Source organism: Malaclemys terrapin, chromosome 9 (assembly GCF_027887155.1).
Source record: "Malaclemys terrapin pileata isolate rMalTer1 chromosome 9, rMalTer1.hap1, whole genome shotgun sequence".
Lineage (NCBI taxonomy): Eukaryota > Metazoa > Chordata > Testudines > Emydidae > Malaclemys > Malaclemys terrapin.
This window is the reverse complement of record NC_071513.1, coordinates 104,384,977-104,399,565: the sequence shown is the minus strand read 5'-3', so window position 1 is coordinate 104,399,565 and position 14,589 is coordinate 104,384,977. Positions and strand designations below refer to the sequence as shown.

General features: G+C 49.5%; 1 protein-coding gene across 3 annotated transcripts in view; it reads left to right on the top strand.

Moving 5' to 3' along the window:
* The window catches only part of LOC128843692 (probable cation-transporting ATPase 13A4), a 67,353-nt gene that overhangs the window by 39,566 nt on the left and 13,198 nt on the right, over positions 1–14,589 (top strand). For all 3 annotated transcript variants that reach the window (XM_054040727.1, XM_054040730.1, XM_054040728.1), the window contains 8 exons: positions 3,875–3,961; positions 5,581–5,734; positions 7,342–7,453; positions 9,193–9,317; positions 11,472–11,635; positions 12,409–12,531; positions 12,906–12,985; positions 14,253–14,295. In XM_054040727.1, coding sequence (XP_053896702.1) covers positions 3,875–3,961; positions 5,581–5,734; positions 7,342–7,453; positions 9,193–9,317; positions 11,472–11,635; positions 12,409–12,531; positions 12,906–12,985; positions 14,253–14,295 — 888 coding nt within the window. The remainder of the gene's footprint in view (positions 1–3,874; positions 3,962–5,580; positions 5,735–7,341; positions 7,454–9,192; positions 9,318–11,471; positions 11,636–12,408; positions 12,532–12,905; positions 12,986–14,252; positions 14,296–14,589) is intronic.

Genomic DNA, 14,589 nt, shown 5'->3' with positions numbered 1-14,589 from the left:
GTTGATATTCACCCCTTCTTGTCAACTGTTGGGAATGGGCCACATCCACTCTAATTGAATTGGCTCATTAGCACTGACCCCCCCACTTGGTAAGGCAACGCCCATCTTTTCATGTGCTGTGTATTTATACCTGCTACTGTATTTTCCACAATGTGCATCTGATGAAGTGGGTTTTAGCCCACAAAAGCTTATACCCAAATACATTTGTTAGTCTCTAAGGTGCCACAAGGACTCCTTGTTGTTTTTGTCCTGTTTAGGATACACAGACCACCAAGGGAGCTAAGATTATTCCACAGCACAGACCAAGACTGAGGTAGAAGTAAGCTAAAGTAGAACGTCCGTCAGTTGTCAGAGGCAAAGACACACAGCTAGGTTGTTTTAATTCTAGCCAGTAGAGGGTAGGAGCACCCACGTACAAAGCTAGTGCATTGCTCAAGCAGGCTGCATTCTGCGACAGACAACGGGTATTTCAAGGGCTAGGAAGCTGAAGGACGATTGTCTGTCCTACTCAAGGATAGGATCATTAACCAATACTGCAAATCACAAGGTAGAGTGAGCTACTGGAACTCTGAAAGTCATAGCTAACATTTCAGCAGCTTAATTAATTCTTCCTCCTCGTCAGTCAGTAATGTAATGATGAAACCAGCACTAGCCTCTCATGTTTCATTTCTGAAACACATTGTGGGAATGAAATGCTGGATTTTCAAAACAAGCATGGAGGAGAAGTGAAATTTGAATCTTGAAGACAATCTTGGAGTGTCCCTATATACCGTCTCGCATAAGTCAAAAATAATGGGACAGTCAATGAAATGGAAAGGCAACATTCTGAAGCTGATATAAGAAAATGCACTTTTACACAATCCATAATTAACCCATGGAATTCATTGCCACAAGACTTCACTGATGCCAAGACTTAGCAGGATTCCTAAAAAAGGTTAGGATAAAGGTGGGTAAAGAACATCCACCTTTATGTTAGATAAGACAGATTGTTTTATTTCTACAAAGGATATAAACCTTCAGGTTTCAGAGCCTAAATCAGTCACTAATGACGGGAGATAGGAAGAAACTTCCCCTAGGGCATATTGTTACTGGTTCCGGTCTGGTTTCTTACGCCTGCTACTGAAGCATCTGGTCATGGTCGCTGTCAGGGACAGGATTCTGAACCCGATGGATCACTGCTCTGATCCAGTACAGCAACTCCTGTGATCCTAATATGTAGCTTATCCTGGAATTTTACATTTGGCTTCGTGATGATGTAGGCAACACAATTTGTAAATGGGATGGGGTAAATTTAACTTGCATCTAGTGGCCGGTTGCAGTAACTGCAACTCTAGAGTTAAGCAACAATGCTTAAACTAACTGGCAGATGAAATACAATGTGGATAAATGCAAAATAATGGATATAGGAAAATATAATCTCAACTATATATACAAAATGATGGGGTCTAAATTAGCTGTTAGCACTCAAGCAAGAGATCTTGGAGTCATTGTGGATAGTTCTCTGAAATCATCCACTCAACATGCAGCAGCAGTCAAAAAAGCAAACAGAATGTTAGGAACCATTAGAAAAGGAATAGAGAACAAGACAGAAAATACTGTAATGCCACTCTACAAATCCACGATACGCCCACACCTTGAACACTGCATGCAGTTCTGGTCGCCCCATCTCAAAAAGATATATTAGAATTGGAAAAGGTGCAGAGAAGTGCAACAAGAATGATTAAGAGTATGGAACAGCTTCCATATGAGGCGAGATTAAAAAGACTGGGAGTGTTTATTTTAGAAAAGAGATGACTAAAGGGGAATATGATAGAGGTCCATCAAATCATGACTGGTGTGGAGAAAATGAATAGGGAAGTGTTATTTACTCCTTCTCATAACACAAGAACCAGGGGTCACCCAATGAAATTAAGAGGGAGCAGGTTTAAAACAAACATAAGAAAATGCTTCTTCACACAATGCACAGTCAACCTGTGGAACTCTTTGCCAGAGGATGTTGTAAAGGCCAAATGTATATTCAGTTAAAAAAAGAACTAGATAAATCCATGGAGGATAGGTCCATCAATGGCTATTAGCCAGGATAATCAGGGATGGTGTCCCGAGCCTCTGTTTGCCAGAAGCTGGGAATGGGTGACAGGGGATGGATCACTTGGTGATTCCCTGTCCTGTTCACTCCCTCTGGGGCATCTGGCATTGGCCACTGTCAGAGACAGGATACTGGGCTAGATGGACCATTGGTCTGACCCAGCATTGCCGTTCTTACGTTCTTAACTAAATTCCATGGCCTGTGTGCTCTTTAAAGGGCAGCATCAACTAAGTAAAACACAAACACAAACCAACAAACACAACAGAACCTGCCTTGTAAGCAGTCACCTCCAGAAGGACTTGGACTGCCAAGATGCACAGCGTCGGGATGAGGTCTTGCCTGGTGAACAGAGCAGGGTCCTGGGAGTCGTGATTTCTGGGTTCTGTTTCCAGTTTTGTCATTAGCTTCTGTGTGACCTTGGGCAACTTACACTGTGCCTCAGTTTGCCCATCTGTAGACTGTACATAACTACATCCAAAAAACCCTATATAAAGAATGTTAACGTTGCCCACCCCCTCTGCTCCTGTTCTCCACTGCTTCCTCCCCATTCTGGCTCTGCCCCCCAGCCTCTCGCCACCCTCTGGCTCCTGCAATGCCCTCTCCCCATCCCTTCCCCTTTCCAGTTCCTCGCCCCTCTGCACTCAAAGTGAGGCGGCTTCCTCCTCCTCTTTACTGCCTAGAGCTAGCCGGAGGAGCACTGAAAGCAAGTACAGACAGACAGTCTCCTGCTCTCTCAGTCCTGGTGCCTGGATCCACAGTGGCTGACTGCAAGGGAAGTCTCAGGACGCAGCATGCTCAGTCATTCGGTGGGGACGGTGCGGGCACATTCAAGTCTCACGCAGGAGATGTGAAGGGCCAAAGGATGCTCGGGCTAGAGGGTCTCTGGAGAGTTTAGCAGCCACTTGAATAAATCTCTACTGAGCGCGTGCAAACTGCAACTTTCCAAAGGCATAAAACTGGGCCAAATTTGGGCAGATTTGCATGGGAGCAGCAGCAATAGGCACCACCCTGACCCTGGGTGACCCCCTGCCAATTGTCAAGTCCCTGCTCCAACACAGGGGGCACTAGAGCTACTAAAAAAAATCCTTACAGCTAATTTGTTAACATGAGCAAAACATTTCTCCCAATCTCATCCCCAGAACCTGCTGTGTCTTCCCATAAAAACCACAGCCTGAGGCAGACACCTGGCATGGAAGGCTTCAACCCAACGGTTAAAGTCTGGCAAAGTTATTGGATGGCAGCCGTCCGCCTTGAATGCCAATGGCGTAAGCCCCAACACAGTTCAGTTCCTCTGCGTTACGCTGCAGCATCGCGAGTGGCTAAAACGGCCCATTCCCGAGCAGCAGTCCTTGGCACAGATAATGCAGGCATAAGGCGCAGGGCCGGGGATGAAGCTGGCACCTCCTAGCACTTGAGCCGTGCTGTGTGGTATTCTCTCTCCACTGTCCCGCCGGAAGCAGGGTCTGATCATGGGACGTGTCGGGCTACCTACGGCACATATAATAATATTTACCTTCCTCACAAGGGATGTTGTGAGGGTCACCAAAAGTTTGCTGTAAAAGACTATGAAAGTATTCTTGATTATTTTGCCACGTCATTCATACTATGTCACAGAAAAGATTTGTGTCTATTTCTCAGGCTTTTAATAAACGATCCGGGGGTATCTGCTAGGACAGGTGTGGTGCGAACTTGATTATTAATTCACCATTGACCATCATTCAGTGCAGATTGTAGAATTTATCTTAAAGCTTATGAGATAAAAGGTCCTCTTTGTCTTTAAATAAACAGGAGATCGAGGATTCCTGTGAAGATCATGTTAAGAATGGCGAATTCACGCACGCTGTTGTTATTAAACCCGGACCCAAAGCCAGCAATGTAAGCTTTTTATCACATCTACACCATCTATAATTAAGTTAAATTAGAGACAACAATCATTGGCTGCTCTGTTAAGAAGTCCTCGGTCACCCTGCCCCTTTACATTTCTTCAGTCCATCATTGTGCCTTGGATCGAAAGCAAAGAGATTTCTCTCTAATCATTATCTCATGTTATCTCAGCAGCTCTGCCATTCACTTCACCACTGGTCCGTTCTTGAGCACAGACCATCGTACAGGCTGGGTTGTGGGGTGGAGATAACATACCACTGAAGCTAGGTTGGAGTTCCCAAGGTTTCTATAGGACCAGAGTGTGCTTGGCCCTTAGGCAGGGGGCACTGGGGGGAGGAAGGGCGCCAGGATACTCCTCCCTTCCTTGTGTGGCCGGTGTAAAGGCCAGTCAGAGTCGCGGTCCCTGTCCTTGTGGGAATGCAGGGGCTGCTGTGTCCCGGCTCCCCTGGGGGCGCGTGATACCCCCAAAGGGGGCAGGACCAAGGGTCCGGCTTGGCCCATGCACCTGCTAGCAGAGCTGGGCAGGGAAAATAAATGAACGGCAAATGTCCTGTAACTGCTTCAGGCCAGTTTGAAAAGAATCCAGCACTTTCCTATGGGCTGGGTTGTGACAGCCTTACCTCCGGGAATCGATGGCTCTACTCGGGGTTACTCACCAGTGGGGAGAGGAGCCCCCCGTTATTATATCAGAGAGATGTATCAGCTGGCGCTCTGGACCAGTCTATCCATTCTAGTCTGTGTTAATTCACAAGTGACTGGTCACACAGATCCTGCTACTTGTGTGTTTAGTGACGTGTTAAAACTGGATCTCACTGTCCAGGAAGGTTTTCCTGAAATTCAGCTTACAGGTTTCCTGACTAAAATTTCAACGTGGTGCTCCTGACCACTACACTCCTGACTGAATCATTCCCCTCTGCTCTGGGAGTTATCACCCCTCCGATAGAGCAAACAATTGATTTTCTTCCTCTAAAGCATCAGGGCCGGCCGGGGCTGGAGACGGGACATTGAGCGGGGGGGGGGGGGGGGGAGGGCTCGGAGGGGGCACCGCACATTCTCTCTCAGGTGCTTGGCTGGCTGGTTGGCGCTCACATGCTCAGGGTCTAACTCATCACTATAAGTGAGGTTGGGTAGGAATTTTCCCCCAGGCCAGACTGGCCGGGACCTTGGGGTTTCTCTCCTTCCTCTGCAGCGTGTGGGTGCGGGTCACTTGCCAGGACCATTTGGGTGCATCTCATATCATCCTTTCCCTGCCATTGCAGGAGCTTGGGCCCTGGTGAAGCTCGGTCCCTCCCATTCGCTACCTGTGGCAGATAATAGTCCAGTCTCCTGTGGGCTGGGATGCTAATTCCGGTTGTTGGGTTTAGCGTGCGGGTGCTGAGGGCTGTTGGTGGCTTGGGATATACAGCCGGTCAGACCAGATGCTCTGGTGGGCCCTTCTGGCCTTAAATTCTATGACTCTAACCACTTTGCACAAAAGCCCAGAAGTCACAGTTTGTGCTCACACCTGGCTCAGCCCCAGCACCCTGGTATGGCCCTGGGAGCAGCACAAAACCCTCTGACTTGAGGTTATAGCCTTACCGTAGCATGTAGTACCTGCGCTTCTCTCCTAGGTTCCAGTGGAAGGAATTGCCATCTTACACCAGTTTCCATTTTCCTCAGCCCTGCAGAGGATGTCGGTCATAGCTCAGGAAATTGGAGGGGAGCAGCAGGTCTTCATGAAGGGAGCTCCGGAGACGGTGGCCAAGTTTTGTAGACCAGAAACCGGTAAATAACATCTCTATAAATGCTCAAACGTCTGTGAGATGTGGCTTTTAAATTGTAGGGGCCTGCACTGTGACAGGAGAGATCCAGGTTTGATTTCTGAGCCCAGACTCTTACCCCCAGACTGACAGGAATTAGAGCTTTGCCTTCACTCGACAGTGATTCATTCTGGCTGGTCTGAGTGGGATCTGATTGGGTCTAACCTACCCCTGCTCAGCCAAAGGATGCCACTGAGAGATGAACAGATGGTACAAATTGGTGGCATCCTCCACAGCGGACCTTTCAAAGACAACCCTCTTGATTTTCCGGCCTACAGTAGCCAAACAGTAGTTTTGCGTTTTCTTTGCTCTTGGCTAAAATGACCAATGTGATTCACAGGGTGGGCTAGTGGTTAGAGCAGGGGACTAGAAGACAAGACTCCTGGGTTCCAATCCAGCTGCAGCCACTCGCCTGCTCTGTGTCCTTAGTCAAATCACTTAAACTTCCTGATCCTTATTTACCCATCTGTAAAATGGCTAGAACAACACACCTATCTCGCAAGGCATTAGGAGAGTTTATTAACATTGATAAAGCAATTTGAGAGCCTTGGATAGACAGTGATAGAAAAGAGAAGTATTGTTACTATTACTATGCCAAGTTGAATTCATCGGGCTAATCCTGAATCAGTCATGTGGCTTATCAATAATTGGGGGGTTGGGGGGTGCCCCCGGCCCTCTGGTCATGGAATTCTCTCCTGTTCAAAGGCAGCCCCATGCTTCCAGACCACTTTAGCTCTCCAAAGATGGCAGATTAGCCATGACAGCACATTGTTCTTGTCACCGTTCAGGGCAACTGCACCTGTATTTCCCTCAGGCTTCCAGCTCCACAACTACTGCCTATCTTGGGTGCAGACCTGTGTGTCTTTCCCTCCTGACCAGGGTACGTCAAAGCTGCACAGTTCCCTGCCTTCACTGTATTTCCCAGCAAAGAGAGTCTGCCTAAACAGATCTGCTTGCTTTCTCTTCAGAGGCGGATCACAGAGGGATTGGCACAGATACGTTACCACCCGCCAGCTTCTATTCTTAAGGCGAAAAGCATCACAGACAAAACATTAAAAACAGTGAGAGAAGCTACATATGCTAATAAGTTTACCAGGCATCGCCCCACCCTAGGGGCTTCTTTGTGGTTACAAGGGCAGAGCTTTGGCTCAGAACAAGTGCACAGTCTTATGAGGCGGCAGTAAGCCCAGTCCTTCCGATCGTCCCCTAAGGACTGGGGCCCTGCATGGCCCAGGGGTGCAGTCGGTTTGCTGGATCAGGAAGAAGGTCCTAAGTCCGTTCACAACCCAGGCTTTTATCCCAAAGTCTTGTCTTTGTTGGTCTCTGGAGAATCCAGTTTGAACTAGTCGATGTACTTCTCCCCTGAGGGGTGACTTCGAAGGCTGAGAGAGGACATTCATTAGCACCCCCTCCTAACTAGAGCAGGAACGTACAGTGCCGCGACAACGCGAAACAGGCACACAACTGCATTTGAATGCAATGTGCCCCAAAGGGATTAACCCTCATTCAGGAAGGTTGAGCTTAATTCTGTGCGGTTTGTTCAGGACACTGTCACTGTTCTCTCCTGCACAGTGCCACCCGGTTTTGCCAGTGAGCTTCAGCTCTATGCAGCGCGGGGCTTCAGGGTCATCGGACTGGCGCACAAAATTCTGCAGGCAGGGAGGCAGACAGCAGGCTTAACAAGGTAAGACACAGACAGACTGCCACTGACGTACTGCGTTCTGTAGCAGTCCAACAGTGCCTTGGGCTGCACGGAGGACCGTCGGCACATATAGGCTAGTCTGCACTTGCACTGTTACCAGGGTGATCCGCACCTGGCGCTGAGCACTCGGTTTCTGAGCGTCCCCACAGCAAAGTGCTACCTGTGTTCCCATCTCCTTGCTATTTGTGCACTCGCCCGTGCGTGCCTGGGGACAGGTCCCATTGCTCTGTGAGAAGAGATGCTATAGGATTCTTTCTTCCCCAGTCAATTGCGGGAGAACCTGTCTGTCCCGGGGGAGGGAGATTGTAGAAAGGGCTTTGGAGGACTATCCGCACTCTCGCATGACCTTACCTGCATCCTCAGTGCAAAGTAGCCTGGTTCCAGCCCAAACTACAGCACAGCTCAGGCTTTAACCCCTCCCCCAAGCCACACACGTAAGGTGGTGTGTGTAGACGGGGTGTGTTGAGCAAAAACATGTATAGAAGCCCAGGCTAAAACGACAGTGACACATACCCTATAGCCTGAGCTGACAGCGCTCTGAGGCAAGCGTAGGCAATGAATGAGTTCAGGAGGCAGGTCTTTGAGAGTCTCCACTTAAAATCAGGATGTGGACTTGTCTAGGCTGGGAGCTCTCCAGTCTAACACCCAAACTTGGTGTGCAACATATTTTGCAATCCTGTTTTGTCCTACGGGCAATATTACTAGTATCATAGGTGACATGTGGATATTGCTGACAACGTTTCTTGTGACGTCGTGGGTCAAGCTGCAAAGTGCAATTCTGCTCTGAAAAGTGACCTTTAAAATGGCACCTTCTTACTCAGTTGATCTGCTCACTGTGTGCGTTTGCAGAATCAGACCCTACTTACCAGAGTGACTAGAACAAGTTTTGGTCCTTTCCCTCCAGTCAACCCCCCGGATCCAGCCCACATCTGGGAGAGAGAGCTGGAGTCTGTTCTGGCTCGGTCCAGCAGCAACATGACTGTTAACTGAGTTCCATGCAGAGCCAAATCCTGCTCTCACTGGCCCTTGTACAACTCTATTCAAGACAACGGCATTGCACACGTGTGAGTCAGGGCAGAGTTGGAAGACATCGAGGCTGAAGAGGTGTAACTGAGGGTGGAATATAGCTTGCAACATCTTTGTTGCCAGCGATGATGCACGAGCCAAAAAGAACCCAGCCTGACTTTCAGATCTGAAGTTGGATTTGCAGAGCTGGTAGTTACCAAACAAACATCTTTTTATTTATTAACTAAGTAAATATGATTTGGTGTCTCTGTGAGATAACATATGGGACCCCCTTTCCCACCCCCATGCCAATGTTACAGTTACCTTGCAGACTAGAACCAGCCAGGGAACTGCAGCTCCATTTTGGTCCCCAAGGCCACAATGAAATCAGTAACAACCTCCAGAGCTAGATATACACTGCACTTCATATACAGACCAAGGAAAGTACAGAGAGAAACAGGGAGAGAAAGGGGGAGTCTCCTTTCAAAATACAACCAGTGCCACCTAGTGTCACTGTTCTGCAAAACTTCCAGGTGTAGGTAACTTCTCTACTAATACTGACAGACATACCTCAGGAGGGTGTTGGAAGAGCTAATTGAAAAAGCGATTTTGAATCGGAATAGGCATCATGTTGCTAATAAGCTGATTCGACATAAAAATAGGACTGAGATTCCAGAAAGATTAATAAGACACGTCTCTTCCTTCTTCATTCTCAGGGAGGAGGTGGAGTCCGACCTGACGTTCCTGGGCTTTCTGATAATGGAAAATCGGCTGAAGGCAGAGACCAAGCCTGTGCTGGAAGAACTCAGCGCTGCCCGCATCAGGAGCGTTATGGTCACAGGTAGCTACATGGGGACATTCTTTTATGCTGTTGCTTGGTCACGGACGTTGAGTAGAAGAAATAGTGTTTTTCAGTCAATTGTATCCCAGGAAGCAGCCATGTTAGAGTCATGACTCCTGCCTGAACCACGTGTGTGTGTCCCTGAAAATTTTCCCAGCCCCTTCAGACAACTGAACTCCTAGTGCAGCCCTGGCTTCCTCCTCCATCAGACCCCCTTTCTCCACGGTCCGGCTGCTGGACTGACTTACGCTCAGAATCTCTCTCTCCCTGCCCCTGCTCCCAAGCCTCTTGCTGTCATGTCTGGTTCTGTTGAACGTGCCAGTGGCTGTGTCCCACTCCCTTCTCTACCTACACCCCCCCATGTTCCCCTTGTTCTGCAATTCAAGTGGGAGAGCGGGGTGCTTTGGGGCAGGGGTGGCAGTAGGGTTGCCAGGCGTCCCATGAAGTGGGCTGTAGCCCACGAAAGCTTACGCTCAAATAAATGTGTTAGTCTCTAAGGTGCCACAAGGACTCCTGTTCTTTTTGCGGATACAGACTAACACGGCTGCTACTCTGAAACCAGTTTTCGACTGGAACTCCAGGTCAAAAAGAGACCCTGGCGTCTCCGGTCGGCACTGCCGACCAGGCTGTTAAAAGTTCAGTCAATGGCACAATGGGGGCCCGGGGCTAAGGCAGGTTCCCTGCCTGCCCTTGCTCCACGCAGCTCCTGGAATTGGCCGCCAGGTCCCTGTGGCCCCTAGGCCAATGGGCAGTCAGAGAGGCTGCACATGTTGCCCGTGCCCCAAGTGCCGGCTAAGCAGCTCCCATTGGCTGGGAACCTCGACCAATGGGAGCTGCAGGGGCGGTGCCTGCAGGGGTGAGGGCAGGGCATGGAGCCTCACTGGCTGCCCATGCGCCTAGGGGCTGCAGGGACCTGGCAGCCCCTTCTTGGGAGCCATGGTAAGCGCCACCGGGACCCTGCATCCACACACACACACCCCGCATCCCAACCACTTGCCCCAGCCTGGAATCCCCTCCCGCACTCAAACTCCCTCCTGGAACCCACTCCCTGCAACCCCTCCAACACCCTGCCCCAGCCCTGAGCCCCCTCCGTCACCCCAAGCCCCTCATCCCCAGCCCCACCCCAGAGCCTGCACCCCCAGCCAGAGCCCTCACATACCCGCACCCAACCCTTTCCTTAAACCGCAGACCCCTTCCACACTCTGAATCCCTTAGCCCCACCCCCCAGCCTGGAGCTGCCTCCTGCACCCCAAACCCCTCATCCCTGGCCTCACCCCAGAGCCCACACCCCCAGCCGGAGCCCTCACCCCTTCCCACACTCCAACCCCCTGCCCCAGCTCTGTGAAAGTGAGTGAGGGTGGAGGAGAGCGAGTGACAGGGGGGATGGAGCGAGCAGGGGGCAAGGCCTTGGAGAAGGGGCAGGGCAGAGGTGGGGCCCTGGGGCAGGGGTGGGGCAGGGCTGTTCAGTTTTGTGCAATTAGAAAGTTGGCAACCCTAGATGGTGGGAGAAGGACTGTGTGCGCTTTCTCATGGTACAGTTACATTGCTTGTGCTTGCTTGGGTTTTGCCCCTCTTTGGTACCCAGTCTACCCCAATGCTGTGCCAGGACAATCGAGGAATTTTCCATCACTGCTACAGCAGCAACTCAGCGGTTCATTCCTTTTTATTTTTTTACCTTCTTCCAGGCTGAACCGGTACATAGGCCCCCTTCTGACAGGGAATCCATTAGTATTTCCTCAGCTGGATTCAATCCAGACCAGATAAAATGTTAATTTTAAAGGCAGGCCTGAGCTGAAAAAATTCATCCACATCTAAAATGGCTGTGGTCCATTTCTCTGTGCTGTTAAACAACTGCCATTTTCCACCCCAGAGGTGGCTGTGTTTCGACAGTGGGTGAAGTGAGCTCTGTGTATATCAAAGGGACTGTAAAGCACCGTGGTATCCTTAGGATGAACGGTACATTGTGAATGGAAGGCAATGGTATTATAAAAACACGCAGATGCAACCACTGAAATCTCGCTGGTACCTAGAGTCTGTGAGAGCACATGGAATTCAGGGGAAAGTTTACAGTTCCTCCAGCCTGAAGCTTTAAAATCCACATTAGACAAAACTGCAGATGACACCACTCCCCCCCCCTCCCCCCGATTTTTCTAGGTGACAACATACAGACAGCGGTTACTGTGGCCAAAAATGCCGGCATGATTTCTCAGACCAGTCAAGTGATTCTCATTGAAGCAAATGAACTGTCAGGTTCCCCCTCAGCATCCATCACCTGGAAGCTACTGGAAGAAAGTAAACTGAATGGCTACAGAAACTTGGTGCGTGCTAAATGGGCAGGTCTCAGGTGATGGGAGAATACACGGAACACAGGCATCTAGGACATCTTAGCGACGCTGCTGTAACTCACTGGGGTTACTCTGGTACCCGACTTCAAAGACTGCCTGTTAGTCCCCATCTGTGTTGGGAAAGTGTTTAAAGAGAAAGTGATCGTTAAACTGTTTTATTCATATCTCAGTGGGTTGCCATTTTAATGAACTGGGATGGGACTTTGTTAACACTGGTTTTGCAAACCCTTCTAGACTAGTCTTGAGAATGGCTTGAGATGGATGGGAGAAGATGACTGCAGGTGTCCTTGGAGAGGTCCCCAAAGTTCTGAGTGGGTCCCACTTGCCTTTAATCCAGTTTCAGCAGCATTGTCAACATCCTAGGTCCCGCATTGGGTATTATTAATTCTACAGTTTACTGCCAAAGTGCTGTGGCCTGAGAAGAGACAATATCTATCTAAGTTACTGACCTGGCCCCATTCCCCTAGCATCTGAGCACCTCCTAATCTTTCAGGTGTTTATCCTCACACCACCCCGTCAGGTAGGAAGTGTTATCCCCCCATTGTACAGATGGGGAACTGAGGGGCTAAGGGACTGGCCCAAGGTCACACAGGAGCGGGGATCTGAACCAAGGTCTCCCACCTCCTAGTCTAGTGTTCTAACCACTGGACACCTTTCCTCGCTACACAATAGAGCACCAGGGTTTGAGTGCAGCTAGGTCATCTTTTAAATCCATCATATGGAAATAATTCTGGCCTGATTTATAGGAGACTTACATTCATGTTGGGGGAAGATTCAGCTCTGAAGTTGGACGTAGCAGTTACCATTTTGCCATGAGTGGAAAATCCTACCAGGTCATTACACAGCATTTCAGCTATTTACTTCCAAAGGTAAGTTGTGGGCTATTTGAACTGTGGCCATGCTGCAAGTAAATACTGGGGAGATCATTATTAGAAGTGCTCTATACTGGTTTTGCTCACAACAGTCTAGTTAAGTCTAACCATTGCATATTTAGGATTAAGCCGGTGACTCAAACGACCTGCCAGTCCTTTGTTCCCTGATTTGTTTTTTTACACCATATTAGCAGAGGCACAGTGCAGGTTCATTCATTGCCCTTTCCTGTGTTCAGATCCTGCAGAAGTCCCCTGTGAAGTGAGTTTTAGGATTTATGTTGCTCCCTATTCACGCTCATCACTTCTGGACTTCTTAACCAAATGGAGTTGAGAAACACACTAAAGGATTTTCAATCATTTTCTCCTTTCAGATCCTGGTCAATGGGACTGTTTTTGCTAGAATGTCTCCAGGTCAGAAATCCAGCCTGGTGGAGGAGTTTCAAAAGTTGGAGTAAGTTCTTTCTGAACATTCAAAGATTGAAAGTGCTGGATTAATTCACAGGCTGGAGGGGAGTCAAATGAGAATCACCTCCTGTCCAACATCTTGGAATTAGAACTGGGAACTGTGTGCCTGATGTGAAATCCCAAATCTGAGTTTCCTACAAAAATATAGCTTGGGAAATATTTCCCCTAAGCCCATTAAAGAAGAGCCACGGAGGGGCTCTATGATAGCCTTATAGTCCCAGCTAGCAGGCTGGGCAGCCCAAAACATACCATGCCCAGCACTCAGGCTTTCCTGTGGTATCACCAAACTCACATTTGTCCTGCTGCTTCATTGGCAAGAAAAAGAGGAGCTTGTTTACACACAAGATTTAGGGAAATCTCCCAGTGTTGCAGCTCCGCTGATGCTGGTGGCATTTTTACCACTCTCTCATCAAGACCTATTTTGGGGTTAGAGAACACAGTGGAACAGGCACCAGCACTAGAGGAACTGGGAGAATTTCAGAAAATCTTCAGAATAGACAGCTGAGGTGAGTCCAGTTCAGGAGCACACAAAATCCAGAGTCCTGGGCATGACGTATTTCAGTCAGCCAGCCTGCCAGCTGGGATTTTACCGATGAAATATAAAGAATAACTTACACTAATGTAGCCCCTGTTAGGACCCCAGTTATGGGGAGGGGGCGAGTCAAGGACAGGGCCTAGGCTGTAGAGGACATGGTCCGAGTTCAGGCTACATGGCCAAGGCCAGAAGCAGCAGTCCATACAGGTGGCACGGTGTAGGATCAGGTCAGCGTGAAGGTCGAGGAGCTGCACTGCATTAGTCAGGGGAGCCAGCTGAAGTGGGATTAGGAGAAGCTAGGAAGGGGACCAGGGGAGTGGAGCAGGGGACCAGGACCCAAGAGCTAGGCCAGGTATCAGGAGTGCACCACAGGCTCTGTTTGCAGCAGCAAGTCAGGTAGCCTGCAGCTGTTTTCCCTAGGCCTTAAATAGTGTGCCTGGGCCAATCAGGGAATGTGGAAGGCTCCACCAGCCAGGATCTCTGTGGGTGGGACATCCAGTGGTGCTAGGACCCGTAGGGATCACCAGCTGCTATTCCCCATGTCCCCAGACTGTCAGGTGGTGGTGTAGACATCGCAGCCACCCAGGAGCCAGCCGACCTGGATTCCAGACCTGCAAATCCTCACAGCCCTTTCTATCTAAAGCGTCAAATGCTTTGCAGACTAACCCCCCCAGCTCCCTTCGCCCCGTGCTGAAATGCTCTTTGGTTTGGTTTACAGTTACTTTGTGGGCATGTGCGGAGATGGAGCCAATGACTGTGGGGTGAGTGGAAACCCAACTTAAACATTGTTTGAAAAGCGCATTTCAGTGCCAGGGAAATATCCCAGGTTTAGTAGCCCTGGAGAGGCAAGTTCTCCACAGAGCAGCTGCATCAAGGACAACTGGCTTAGGCCATGTTCCTGCAGTGAGTTCCTCCCAGGGACAAGAGCCAGCCACGGGCAGAGCTCATTGCAGAGTTAGGGCCTTCGGGACCAATCCATCTCCCCTGAAAGCCCCATGAGAGACTCCCATGGCCATCAGCGGGGTTTTTAAAGGATTGGGAACAGAAGGTCGGGG